This window comes from Lepisma saccharinum, chromosome 15 (assembly GCF_977018435.1).
Source record: "Lepisma saccharinum chromosome 15, izLepSacc3.1, whole genome shotgun sequence".
NCBI classification, from domain to species: domain Eukaryota; kingdom Metazoa; phylum Arthropoda; class Insecta; order Zygentoma; family Lepismatidae; genus Lepisma; species Lepisma saccharinum.
Genome location: NC_139243.1, coordinates 38,964,868 through 38,979,912, shown reverse-complemented (window position 1 = coordinate 38,979,912; position 15,045 = coordinate 38,964,868). Strand labels below are relative to the sequence as shown.

The 15,045-nt window shown below is 37.6% G+C and overlaps 1 protein-coding gene across 3 annotated transcripts in view; it reads right to left on the bottom strand.

The window, feature by feature from the left end:
- LOC145999680 (uncharacterized) overlaps window positions 1–15,045 on the bottom strand; it is a 114,395-nt gene that overhangs the window by 53,792 nt on the left and 45,558 nt on the right. The window contains exon 4 of one of the 3 annotated variants that reach the window (XM_083136885.1): window positions 11,955–13,404. The exons of the other annotated variants lie outside the window; for them this stretch is intronic. Coding sequence (XP_082993011.1) covers window positions 12,363–13,404 — 1,042 coding nt within the window. The 3' untranslated portion in view covers window positions 11,955–12,362. Of the gene's footprint in view, window positions 1–11,954; window positions 13,405–15,045 lie in introns of those variants that run through there. 3 annotated transcript variants of the gene reach the window in all.

Genomic DNA, 15,045 nt, shown 5'->3' with positions numbered 1-15,045 from the left:
GAACCATTATGCTGGGGTTGGCTGGTAAACAGTGTTTTTGTGTCAGTGACAGAAACTGCCCACAAGCAGGGGAAGCTCCTTGTTCCACTGATGTCAGAAAACAAGCGGAAAATGCTAGAGGTGCATTCTTTAGCAAGGCGATCTTGGCATTGGTGGCATTGTAACAAATAATGTAGTTCAAGACCAGACATGACAAAGAATAATAAGAAAATTATCAGATCAGGGATAGCAAATCCCTTCCCTTCCTCATTTCAAGAACCAGTGGCGCAGGAACGGGGGGGGGGGGGGGACAGGGGTACATTGTACCCCCTAAATTTTTGAAGGGGGTACTGTCCCCCCCTAAATCTGTAAATCGAGTTGTACCCCCTGTATCCCCCCCCCCTTGGTAATTGGACAGAAGACGCAAGGTGCTACTGTTAAAAGAACCTATTTTCAGTTCACCCAATAAAAAAGTGTATATTGTTTATAACTTATAAACATTATCTTCCTTACCACAGAAATTCAAACCAATCTAAACTTATTCTACTATTGAGAGACCACAAGAAAAAAACCTTGGACGAAAAGTCCCTGTGCAGCTTTCCCTTCTTCCGTTCAACTCGGGCCATAAGGAAGCATGGTCCACTCTCCTCCTCCCCTCCTCGCGGGAGTATGGTGCACAGGAGTCGCGGGTGTGCTCAGCTTGTTTTGCTTGAAGTTCTATTATACAAGGGTCATTCAAGGTTGACTGGGACTTTTATTTCTGCAGAGGACATAGGTAGCAGAAGAAACACCAAACTATGTCAGTTTTTCAAAGTATTCTCCGTGCGCGCCGAGGCACCGTTGCCATCGTTCTGGCAGCTCCCGAATTCCTTTGGCGTAGAAAGAACTTGGTTGTTGTCGTAGCACTGGAGGACATCGCTCCGCAGTGATTCGTCTGTCGTGAATTTCTTCCCTCCCAGATGGTCTTTAAGGGGTGCAAACAAATGATAATCACTGGGGGCTAAATCCGGACTGTAGGGGGGATGGGGCAGAACTTCCCAGGGCATGTCGGCCAGAGTTGTTGTTGTCACATTGGCCGTGTGAGGGCGGGCATTGTCATGGAGAAGAATGACATTTCCAGACAACATCCCAGATCTTTTCTTGCGAATGGACTTTCGTACAGCACCACTCAACAATGTGGAGTAATACTGGGCATTAATCGTGCTCCCTTTGTGCAGAAAATCCACATGGATAACGCCCTTCATGTCCCAGAAGACACTTGCCATGATCTTTCCAGCGGACGGCTGCGTTTTGCTTTTCTTGGGGGGCGGGGAACCTTTATGCCGCCACTCCATGTTGCGTATTTTGGTCTCTGGGGTTGAATTGTGCAACCATGTTTCATCATACGTTATGATGGATTGCAACAATTCATCACCTTCTGCTCGAAACCGATTCAGAAGCTGTTCACAGACCGTCCTGCGTGTCCACTTCTGATCGAATGTCAGCTGGCGGGGAACCCACCTTGCACATATTTTGCGGAAGCGTAAGTGGTCGTGAATGATTGTCTCAACACTCCCGACACTGATATTCACCTCGGCAGCAATATCCCGCACTGTTACTCGCCGGTTCTCAAGAATCATTTGCTCAACACGTGCGATATTCACTGGTGTGACTGCAGTCGGGCGAATGTGTCCATGCGCTTCATTTGTCACCAGCTCCCGTCCTTCGCGAAACTGTTCACACCATTCGTACACTCTTGTCCGCGACATCGTTTGTTTACCATACTGTGCTTGCAATCGTCTGAAAATCTCAGCTGGTTTCACTTTCTCCTTCACGAGAAATTTGATTACACACCGCTGCTCCACAGCCACAGACACACTGCTTGCCGCCATGTTCGCTGCAACTGCTGCGCATGCGCGAAATACGTCATGCCGGGCGCTAGTTACTCGCGAAGGAATACATTACGTCACCCGCACGTTTCATCATGATCCGGCTATTCATCGATTTTTTACGTACGAAAATCCCGGTCAACCTTGAACGACCCTTGTACATTGTGGTTGCTACTAGTTAGTTCATTGACCTAAGTTCTTGGAAACCTCTTTAAGGAGATGAAAATTGTTTAAAATGTGTTTGGAACGATGGAATCAGATTTGCTCTCAGAAAGTCATGCTGCAGACGAATGATCCTTTGCGTAAGGGGGGGGGGGGGGAGGGTTCACTTTTCTAAAGAAATGGTCGCGTCGATTCAAAGGATATATGACTGATCCCATTTTTTTTTGAAAATTTAAAATGGAATTTTCCAAAACGAAATACTTACACGATCGAGACCTGATACTACAGACCAACTTTGGGGGGGTTACAATGTACTGATGTACCTCACCCATATTTTTCATAACTTTGTAAGGGGGTGTTCGGAAAACTATACTTAAACCTATATATTAAGATATTTTGAAAATAGAGTCCCGATTAGCCTATCTGAGCACAAAGTGAATCTAGAATAAGTTTTAATGACTTCCAAGCGGAAACTGAAACAAAAATTAACACAAACAAGAACGAGAAGGACCTCGCCACACAGGAGACGAGATGAGGCTGTGACAATTTTCGACTCATTTCATCGCGATATCATTCCTAGGTGAAATGAAATTTTTCCTAGACATTTAAACAAGGTGCAATTTGCGATATTATCAGAGGGGCGGAATTATTTTTACCTATGTATTAGAATGCAACACAAACACAATGCCATTTTAAGTTAAACCCTAAAGTCAATCTGTAAGAAAATTACATTAGTCAGATGAATGTACGAGATAAATGAAACTCACTGCAGGTTCTATTGGTAGATTTTGGATTGGATTCGCAAGGTCTTTGAGTGAGATGAGAATGTTTGATATTGATTTATTTGGTTTATTTTACTTCGCATTTCTGCCACTTTTGGCTAATCGCAAAGATGAGGATGGGCGATGATATCATGAAATTACATGCCCAACGTCAAAGTGCCCTATGCCAACCCCTCCACCACGGAGGCCGCCGAGGTGGGAAAAGTTTACCTTTTCACATAAACGAGAAATTGACATGTCACCCTAAAACACACGCATGTATCTGCATTTAATACTACTACATACGAAAGGAAACCTTGGGCAGTTCTTCATATTGTCCACTAAAGATTGAAACGAAAAAAAAACAAAACATTTTGAGCGTATGCCTTTACTTGCTTCCTCTGACATCTGAAGTATTTCGGTTTTGTGTATGTAATGATAGTACTTTCAGTGCTTGAAGAGTGTCATCAGGTACAGCTAATTATATAACAAATAAATGCTTTGTCACAAATATTTCAAAGTTAGACTTGTTTACGAATTGATCGGGAACTATCTCAACATTGGATGTGGTACACATCTGCCATAAATTGATTAAAGATATTTTTATGCGTAGCTATGGGAATTTAAAATTAGAATGAACTGAACTGAACTGAAGTGGAACTCTATAAGTATGATATATTCATAATGTGGTTTCTATAGGCAGTGGGTGGGAGATGATTATTCCTGGTTGGGGTGGCTCAAGATCCTCCTCACCCCCTTTAATCTCAACCTGCATTAAAATGAATAGATGTATCTTTGTTCGAAATTTTCACATTTCGAACTCCTGATTTTCCGTTCCGTTAAATTGAAATAAGGCCAGAAAGAAGTCCAGAGCTATATATGTTTCAGAATTGTTATCTGGTTTTAAAATCTGTTTTAAAAAAAAAAATTCTAAGAAAAACAAAGAAAAAATAGTTATGCAAATTTTGCATTAAATAACAGGACATTCGTGTGTGGTGTTCTAAAATAGAATATTTCCCATGCCTTCACATTATACCTAACTATCAAGGACGTATTTAGGAGGGGGTCCGGATACTCCCCCAAAAGACGTACCAAGAAATAAAAGTAAATAATCAAAATATAATTGTTTAGCATTTGTTATATAATCGATGGTTATTTCCGCTGAACTTATTGGAAGGCAGGGAATTGGGCTCATACGGCTTTGAAGGGTTCCAAAATATTTATGCACACAACTAATGATAATATCCATAAAATATTACTCAGAAACTTTACTTTTCGTTAATTGGATCTAACTCCTTGTTTTTATTCAATAAATATTCAATTATTTTTCTATTTGACATTAAATTCCTTGCCAGGGCAGTTGTTTTTATGCAAATCTTGGTGTTCTTAACTACACGTAAGCTAGATAATGAATATATGCTGTTATATCTATTGTTTTACTATCTTTTACCTATTCATGTAAAAACAACAATATAATATTAATAACTTACATATTTAATTAATATTTTAATTTAATTAAATATAATTATTATAATTATATTTATTATTATTATTATTATTATTATTATTATAGCAAAACTTGGTTGGACCCCCGAAATGTATTTCTAGGTGCACTAGTATTTGTGTTTATATATATATGGTAGGCTGAATTTTGTACCCCCCAAATGAAAAACGTTCCTGCGCCACTGTCAAGAACTGTACATACACAGTCAAAATTCTTACCCAAAGACTAGCAGATGACTTTCTGTTTGACAGAACTGCAGCATCTGGTTGGGAATGGAAGTTTGAGTAAAAAAGAATAGATTTCAAGTCCATCCACTCTTTTTGGTTTGAATCAGTGGAAGATCTTTTCCAGAAACAGGGAATTTTGAAGACGAAAAATTACAAAAAGGGGAAAAAGATGAAATATCTAAAAATGAGTGAGAAACAGGAAAATCTACTTATTATTGTTAAATACAGTATAATGATTCGGGCTAGGATTTTCATGACAGCATATTTTTATTTTTGGTAAGGATGATGTCCTCCCCAATTATATGGGAGGGCATACTTAGGCATATTTGGCCTTTTTCTATGTGATAAGACTATATTTTGATAAATGTTTTCAAGAAATATACAGCCATTTTTTGAAGCGTATTCGTTCTTACTCCCAGTTCACTCAAGTTGTTGATTTTTTTTTACAATTATATGTCCCACTTTATTTCTTGAAAAATGGTGAAAACCAGTCTGTAGGAGATATTTGATTAAGTAACTTTGTTTGTAAAGAATTACTATGAGCTGGCAACTGTAACCAGGCATAGTCTGTTCTTTTTTCTACTGCAAGATGCTGTGACATACGTACATATGTAATGTTGGGCAAGTACTGCCAAATCTGTTTTTCGTTCTTCATGCATGTATAGCTTTCTTCTTGTAACTATTTTGTTCTACTGTTTGAAATTTTCATTAGTTCATTAATAAATAATTCAATAATGGTTATGGTCCCAGGCGCCTGATAAGAACTGTACGGAAGAAGTGAAGATAGACTTGTAAAGTACTTGTAACGATTCAAGATTTCGGGCGATAAGTCTACTACCATATGCAAATTAAATGGAACTAATTATGCATCATGGAGCTACCAAATAAGATTGTGTTAATGGAAAACGATCTATGGACAATCGTGGATCCAGAAGGAAGTCCTAATGTGGAAAATGATGCAGAGGAAGAACGCAAGTTACAAACGTGACAAGGTAAGGCATTGGCAAAATTGCACTTGCGATTTGTGATGAACAGAAGTTCATGCACATAAGACACTTGTGTACTGCGAAAGAAGTGTGGGAAGAACTACAAAGGTTGTATGCACCACTTGATAGCAAGTTCTGAACCGTGCAATGGGAAGAAAGTTACACTCACAAAGGTTGCATGACTGTGAAAATGTAGAAATTTATTTGGGAAAAATAAATGAAACTGTGACAGAACTGTGCAGTGTTGGTGATAAAATTGAAGATGGAGATTTGGCTATGACAATTTTGTGTGGTTTGTCTGACGACTGGGATAGAGTGGTCTCAGCCCTGTGTAATCTACCCAAAGGTGAATTTACATGTGCAATGGTGAAGAGATGTCTGATTGTGGAAGCTGCCAGACGACAGGAAAATGTAGTTAAAAGAAAATCCGCTATGTTCGTGAAGAAAAAGACAGTAACACCTTTTCTTAAAACTAAGAAACAGATCACCTCCCCAACACCAGCATGTGATAATTTATTATAAATGCTTATTTACATAGTGAACTGAAGGAGACTATATATATGAAACAACCAGAAGGCTGTGTAAAAAGGGGACAAGAAAGACTGTAGACTGTATTGCAGACTGAAAAAGTCTATATATGGCTTCAAGATGTTGGACTGAATTTTTGAATGAGAGACTGACAAAGAAAGAGTTTATTAGAAACAAAGTTGACCCTTTAGTTTACAGTTTAGACTCAAAACAGGGAAGATTGATACTAATAGTATATGTTGATGATATATTAGCCATATCACAAAATGAAGCAGCAAGACAGTGGTTGAAGACATGTTTGGAATTGTGTTTCAAAGTGAAATACATATATGGGATTAGCTTCACATTTGCTACGGGTTAAATTCAATTATCTAGATACTGCTGGGATAACATTATCACAGGAAGATTATGTTGATCATCTGGTGAAAAGATTTGACTTACAAGATGCCACGGATGCCCATACACCAATGGAAAGTCGACCTGAATTTTAGGACGAAGGTGGACAAGAAATTGATGTCTCTTATTGAGAACTTATTGGTGGACTATTATATTTATCTGCAAGGACCAGACCAGATATAGTATTTGCCATTGGGAAACTAGCATACTATTGTTACAAATTTAATAGAAAATGTTGGAAGGCAGCAAAAAAAATTATTCGATATGTGAAGACTACCAAATATTATGGCATTACATATCAACCTGTAGGAAAACAAAAGTTGGCATACTGCGATGCTGACTGGGTGAACTGTGAAGAGGATCGCAAGAGCATTACTGGTTACTTAGTCATTCTTTGAAATGCTCCCATTATTTGGAAAAGCATGAAGCAAGCTGCAATTACATTAAGTAATATGGAAGCTGAATATGTAGCATTAGCATCTTGTGCACATGAAATTACTTGGATGAAACAAATGGTGAATTTACTTAAATTAGAAGATGCAGATGTGGAACCAACAGTGATTAAAAGTGGCAGTCAAGCAGGTATTGCACGCACTAAGAACACTGTGAATAAGTCAAGAACCAAGCACATTGCAGTAAAACATCACTTCATAAGAAAGGAAGTAATGGAAGAAATTGTGAAAGTGCATTTTATATCAAGTGAAAATAATCCAGCAGACTTATTTACCAAATCACTATGTTGTAATCTGCATGAGAAATATTGTAAAACTATTATTCATAATGCTGTTTAAAAGGAAATGGTGCGAAATGATATTAGATGTTTGTAAGATATCATTTTGAGGGGGGGGGGGATTGTAGGAGATATTTGTTTTAGTAAGTTTGTTTGTAAAGATTTACTACGAGCTGGCAACTGTGACTCGGCAAGTGTTTTCTTTTTCTACTGCAAGATGCTGTAACATATGTACATAAGTATATGTTGAGCAAATACTGCCAAATCTGTTTTTCATTCTTCATGCATGTATAGCTTTCTTCTTGTACCTATTTTGTTCTACTCTTTGAAATTTTCGTTACTTCGTTAATAAATAATTCAAGACAGTCTCCTTTTCTAATGGAATGAAATCAGAAAATGGGCTTTGGCCCAAAATATCTGAGCAAATATTAACTTATTGTTCCTCATTGTACATTGCAACTCAGGGCTCATAAAGTGACCTAATATATAGTATGTGAAAATATCTCAGAATATGTTAAATATTGATGTTTGAAACAGTTCAGTTGTAAGGGCATATTTTTCATATTACAGTGCATATTTATGAGGATCATTCGGAAAGTAACTTCCGTTTGGGTATAAAAGAAACACCAGGAAATTGTGAGAGTTTTTATTATATACAGGGAGGTTATTTCAGTCCTTTACCGTCAGTGTGTCGGCCGCCCCTTCATGCAACAGGTCCCGGCAAATTGACTTACAGGAAGTCCATAACAGAAACCGCTTGTTTTGTAATGTTTCCACTTTTCACAATTACAATTGAAATAAACATGTACCTTGTCGCAAGGATGCTGGAAAAGGAGTCCTCCCAAATACAAATATTTCTGACATCTAATCTTAGATTAGACATCGCTACTTTATGGTCAGTTGACAGAAAGGGAAGACAGCATCCTGGCACATAAAGCAAACCGAAAGCATAAGATGATATTTAAAAGTAATAATAACGATGATCACTAACCTCCTGTGTTATAAGAGATGTTGAAAATGACCTCCTTCAACAGCAATACAACATGTTTCTTAGGTTCGAGAGATCCTGTCTCTCGTAATTGCCTGACCACTTTTTTGCAAGAATTCGTTTTCACATAATTATCGTACATAAAAACTCTTTGTTCAAGACTATATTTGTTTAGCGGCATAACTAATGAATGAATAACAATTAACACACAATAAAGCACTAGCACTGAATAGCACACCTAATCAATAACAGTATAAAAAACACACGTACTGATAAACGAAAACAGAAGTGAGCATGAGGGTACGGTACACTCACTACGTCTGGTAGTCGACAGTGTTGCTAACCATTTTTCGGCAATGTCCTTACAACTGACCAAATGTCCCTAAGCCAAGTAAAGCGACTAAAAAAAACACCTCATGAGCATGCAAAACAGAAGATAAAATATACACATTTACTTATCAAAATCTTTCTGCTCGGTGCTTCCACAATTGATGAAGGAGCAAATTTACAATACAGGACCCCTCCCCGTTTTGTGTACTCACTCATTGAGACCTCCTAATCACGAATTTGAAGTTAAATTTTGGGGATCACTTGTAGAAATTGCAAAATAAGTTAAATTGAGTGGTCCGCGATCGGCACGATTGCTCATTATTTACTGGAAGATTTTGTGCTTCCAATACTTAAAAAACGAAATATACATTCCTGATATTACTACAACCCCAAATTTTAACTATGTTTGCCTATCCTAACCTAACCTAACTTTACCTGAATGGTTCGTGGGGCTATCCGTCAATGATTTGTGGGGCTACCCATGCATGGTTTTTCGACCCCAAATTTTAACTATGTTTGCCTTGCCTAACCTAACTTTACCTAACCTTACCGAGAATGGTCAGTGGGGTTATCTGTGAATGGTTTTGCGCTAATTGTGATTACAAACTGATAAAAAAATCTTATTTTTGTAGCACTTTAACTGCAAACATTCTCATTGAAGACGCCATTTTCATATCCTGCAATTTTACGATTGATGCACTGTTGCGAAACTTACCTGTAATCAAATCAGTCCATACTCCACATGTTCTTCTACATCGTGATGGTCGATGTCACATGTAAGCACCTTCTTTGGGCAATATACTGAAATCCATAAGTTTATTAATTAGCCCACGGCCATCCTCCTCCACACTCCACCTAACAATCTGTACAACATTAACAACATTTTTACTGTTCTCTTCCGTCATTCTTACACGATCCATGCTCTCCAAGTATGAAATCAACAGTGTGGCAATGCTGTAGACAGCGTAACTAATTGCGAACGTTGTCAATTGTTCATATCAACAAATATGGCTACCATACTTGTATACTGAGAATCATTGCGAGAATTGAAAAGCTTATTTTACAACTTCTACACGTTAACAAACATTTTTTTCACCTCACCCCAACATGTTAACTTGAGATAAATCATCACAACTAATTATTTCGTGAGTATATGACGTAGCATAGAAATTACAGAAGGGTCCAGTATTGTAAATTCTTGCCTTAATGAATAATAGGGGTGTGTGGGACAGACTTATTTGGGTCAGGATGGAATCGGGAATTTTTTTTAAATCCCGACATTTGGGACGAAAAAATTTGCAATTTCCCGACAAACTGGAAATATTCGAAATTTCCCGAAGCTCTGGTAATCTCAAATTCTACACATCATTTTCACTTTTTGTTTTTGCATTTCTAGAATAAAAACGTTGAGAATGAACGACTTTTTAAAGTGACCATTCGGTATTTCCCGACTGCTTGGGATCCCGAAAAGTCAGGAAGTCATTTCCCGAAGTCAGGATCGGGATGGGAAATTTTTTCCTGATCCCGGTCCTGACTTTTCGGGATCCCGCACACCCCTAATGAATAACATTGAATCGTTTACTGTTGATTATGTTATTTGAAGTCATACATGCTGCTGCTGTGAAGAGATAGATGTTGGTTGGTGATGCTGTATTTCCTTCAGTCTTGAACAATTCTGGTCTCATTTTATTTTTATTTTTTTGTTTTTGTATCACTTAACATTGAAAATATTCTTTCCGTTTCCACGTTAGAATGTGGCAATGTTAGCACTATTTTCGCGAGAGTGGAAATGTTTTCAAAAAAGAACTTGCCTTGAAAGTTCTTGGTAACCGATAACATGTTCCAAAATTCTGATGGAGATTTGTTAGTTAGTTCTTTTCTCTTCTCCTCGCTAAAGTATCCAGATAAACTAATCCATTAATTCCAAACCGAACACGAAGAAAGTGCAACTGACTGGCGAGTAAGCTTTGCACAATAAAATGTTCTTTTCCAAGATTGAAAAAAGTCCATACCTTTTCCCTTATTTGGTAAAATCTGTCCCTACGTGGGCGAAATATAGTGAAAAGTCCCTATGCGTAGGGACATGTCCCTACGGTTGGCATCACTGCCGACAGGTGACGCATTCGTCCAGTATGAAGCACCCTCTCGTGGCTGACAACTCCCCCGACCCCGATAAGCTACCGCCGCTCATGTGACAACTGAGGATAAAGTAACGATGTCTAATCTAAACTAAAATTATCAATTTTAAGTTCAAATCAAATCACCAGAGGAAGGAGTACGGCTTGAGTTCTTTCTGGTGAGAGAAATATATTTTGCAGGAGCTACATCAGTGGTTTACAAACATGGTATTAACATGTTGTATTATGTTATCTGCTGCAGGAATCTTGTGTCGCATAAGAACCATGACCAGGTGTACATAGGAGAAAGTATGTGCAGCTCAGGCCCACAATATCCCAGACTACAATGGTCAATATGTACAGGTGAGAGTGCCTGCTGTGGCAGCTTACTTCTCTGCTTGGTATCTTGGCTAGCAGGCTCTTATCTTTCAACTACTGGTGATCTGTTTGAAAGCATGGATGAGATCCCTGCTGAATTATAAAGACAATCCTAATGATGTGCTGATATCAACAATTGATGTTGAGATCCTAAAGCAAGTGAGATGAGCACTGACTCAACAGATTTCGATTTTCAAATCTATTTAGAAACACTGATTCTAAAAATTCAAGAGATCATTGTGTGGCAAATCACTACTTGATGAGTTCACATACAATTAATGACTTCTGTTTGGTGTGTAATCTCCTCACGTGCATAATGAATTTTTGTTTACAGACAAAATATTTGATGCAAATTGAACAATTGAAAAGCATCTCTTTTGTGTGAATAATCATGTGTACTGAGTGGCCACGAACTAATGGGGCTGGCTCCTTTTGATCATCAATTACATATAAGGAGAACATATTTATAATATTGGCAACTATTTACTCTCTGAAGATAGTAACTTAGACATCACAATGACAAGTTACAATGACATCTGTTTTCCACATAATTATCAGTATGAGCTCCATTTAAATCAATCCAAGTTTGGAGACTAAATTGGCTTTCCTTCTATCTGTTTGTTAAGGTCTGAAACAATTTCAGTTGCATCAAATAACTTGTTCATTCTTGAGATAGTGTCACTCTTCACATTCCTGCAGACTTGTTGCTGAACTTCAGCTACACGTCATTGGTAATGGAAAAACCCACAAACACATTTCACATGCTGCTCAAAACTTGGGTGATTTGCTGCCATTGTAAACAATGTTCACATCTTCCCCTACGTCCGTTAGATTATACATATGTGTAAAGATAGATAAAAAGGAGGCACAAGTGGTTCAGATCCCACTTTAAACTGTAGGTCCAGTCCCGATTAGCATTACTGTGCATAAAGTGAACTTAAAACAACAAATCAATCAATCAATGCAAAAGTTACATAGTGACAAAAGGTCTCCCCTTAATTTGTGGCCAGCCTGTACACTGAAGTTACCTTTACAGGAAAATCCTTGCCACAAATTCAACGTTTAAGATGTTCCTCTTTGGTATGAAACCCCTTCATATGGCTATTAAAGTTATCTTCCAAGCCAAAACCTTTGCTGCAAATTTAACAATTGAAAGGCTTCTCTTTAGTGTGAATGCACATATGCACATTAAGTTGATCATTACAGGCAAAAACGTTGTTGCAAATTGAACAATTCCCGGTGGAGGCGCAAAGTGGTTCGGATTCCACTTTAAACTGTAGGTCCAGTCCCGATTAGCCTTATTGTGCATAAAGTGTACTTAGAGCACCAAATCAATAAATCAATCAATCAACTTAAGTGTACACCTCCAGACAAAACTTGTATTGCAAATTAAAGAATGGAAAGGCTTCTACTTAGTGTGAACACTCAAATGTGCATCAAGACGACACTTACGGACAAAACCCTTGTTGCAAATTGAACATTTAAAACGCTTCTCTATTGAGTGAACATTCATATGTGTACTAAGATCTCCTTTACGGGCAAAACCTTTGTTGCAAATTGAACAATTGAAAGGCTTCTCTTTAGTATGAATCAACATATGTGCTTTGAGACCTTCTTTACGAGCAAAACCTTTGTTGCAAATAGTACAATTAAAGGATTTCTCTTGACTGTGAACCTTCATATGCATGTAAAGTGTATATTTCCAGATAAAACTTTTGTTGCAAATTGAACAATTGAAACACTTCTTTTTAGTATGACCCCTTATATGCTCATTAAAATGACATTTATGAACAAAATCTTTGTTGCAAATTGAACAATTAAAAGGTTTTTCTTGACTGTGAAGCATCATATGTATATTAAGAACATTTTTCCGGACAAAGTTTTTGTTGCAAATTAAACAATTAAAAGGCTTCTCATTGGTGTGACCCCTCACATGTACATTAAGATCTCCTTTACGGGCAAAATCCTTGTTGCAAATTAAACAATTAAAAGGCTTCTCCTTGGTGTGAACTCTCATATGCACACTGAGATCTACTTCCCGGACAAAATTTTTGTTGCAAATAGAACATTTAAAAGGCTTTTCTTTGGTGTGAACACTCATAATTGTATTACGATCAGCTTCATGTACAAAAGTTTTCTTGGAAACTGACCAATTAAAAAGGATCTCTGGTTCATGACTTATCAATTCTCCTTGGTCAGAGAAAGTTTTGTTGGAGATGGGACCAATACATTGCTTTCTCCTGTAATTAGGCTTGGAACCATCAACATATGCCTTGCTTGTAAGTGTTTCTGATAAAGGTTCAGCCTGAAATTCTCCTTCTCTACTGATACATTCTGTAATTTCTTTTGGCTGCTCTTGTTCATTTAAGTTTCCTTCAGACACTGGCAAATGTGTGACTGATCTTGGGACATCTTGGTTCTGTTCTTCCATGTAGCTCTTATTCAGGTAGCTGAAAAAAAAAATATGAGATTCAAATGTAGAATCACTTTCTGAGTAAATTATGGGAATGACTTATCATTGAAAAGAAAGAATTGTAGATTTGACTCTTAATGGTGACATACTCATGAAAATGTAAATATATTATTCATTCAACAATGAATATCAATACTCTTTCTACAACTTAGACCAAATATATTAGGGACAGTTAATAAATATCCACATTTTTGCTGTCATTTTCATTAGGTTGTCCATAATGCTTTGTTCATATGCATGTCAATAGTGTGACAATTTGTTGTCATTCACTCCTATATTTGATATTCATTCTTCTTTTTTTCTTCTTCTTGCTGTTGCAGGGTAAACAAGAGTTACACACATACATTCATATTTACATGTGACCAGAGATGTCCATTTGACTTAGGCCTGCCACTGCGCACTGTTAAAGCTCTAGGTCCTCACATGGCCTCAGCATCTCAGTACAAGGTCGACCTCTGGTCTTACACTCGTAATTGACTTGCAGGCTGAGGACCAGACGCTGAACATTTGTATGAGTAATTCATTCACAGGAGTCAGAATTGAGGATGCCTAAAATAATCCACACAATGATTTAGGTGCAGGGTGGCTACAAACAAGCAGAAATGAAATTCCCTGACTTTTCCAGGTTTTCCAGGACAAAATTTACATTTTTCCCTGACAATTACAAACTAAACTACATCGACGTATGGTTTTGCTAAGTACCAATATTGTCTTCTATTAAATTGACTTCATTTCTCTATTCTCTATGATTTGAATTCAAACTGCAAAATAGTGAATTTGGAAAATTATTACAATTCACAAGCTAAGGAAGGATTACGGAATTTTGTCATACGCAGAAAGTTTAAAATAAAATACTTGATTATTTTTAAAGTTACGACTAAATGAGATAAGAGTGAAGAGTGAATTATTAAGAAATACAATTTGTAATTTATCAGTCTCCTTGTACATTCTCGGTATTATATGTTGATATTTCCAATGAGGTATGGAACCCTCTTCTTGCAAAAACTATGAGTGCGGACTCATTTTTCGATGCATAAAGCTACTTCTCTCTTCTCTGTAACGCAAACAACTCTTGCATATAAGTGAAACAACTGAATCGAACAAAAGAAAGTGTCATATTTCCTTACATTATCGATGGGATTTCTGCTTCAGTACAGTATAACCAAGTGAAGTGCTGTGAAACTGACAACATGCAGTTATAGCATTAATACTGACGAAAAGGGTATGTAAGTATTAGAAATTTAACGCATGGAATTTATAGAATTGCATTGTATAGGTACCTGATTTACTTAAACCAACACATTAAAACAGGAAAACACTAATAATAAAAGCTTCTGAAAGTTCATATACGAGGGGCATCCTGAAAAAGCTCCAATGGTGCCTGTATGCAGCACTAGTGGCCGGAGAACGACACACACAAATGCAGGCAGGAAGAAGTGGCATGTAGCTGTAATCTGGTACAGTTGCAATGCAGCCGTTTTAGGACAGTTCTAGGTTAAAGATTGCAGCTCTCATAAAGTCTCCCACCGACTGCGATGTAGCCTACATTGCACGCTCAGAATTTGGCACAGAGCCACCAGCAATCGTGAGTTGTGCAGACTGGACGTCGTGAGTAATA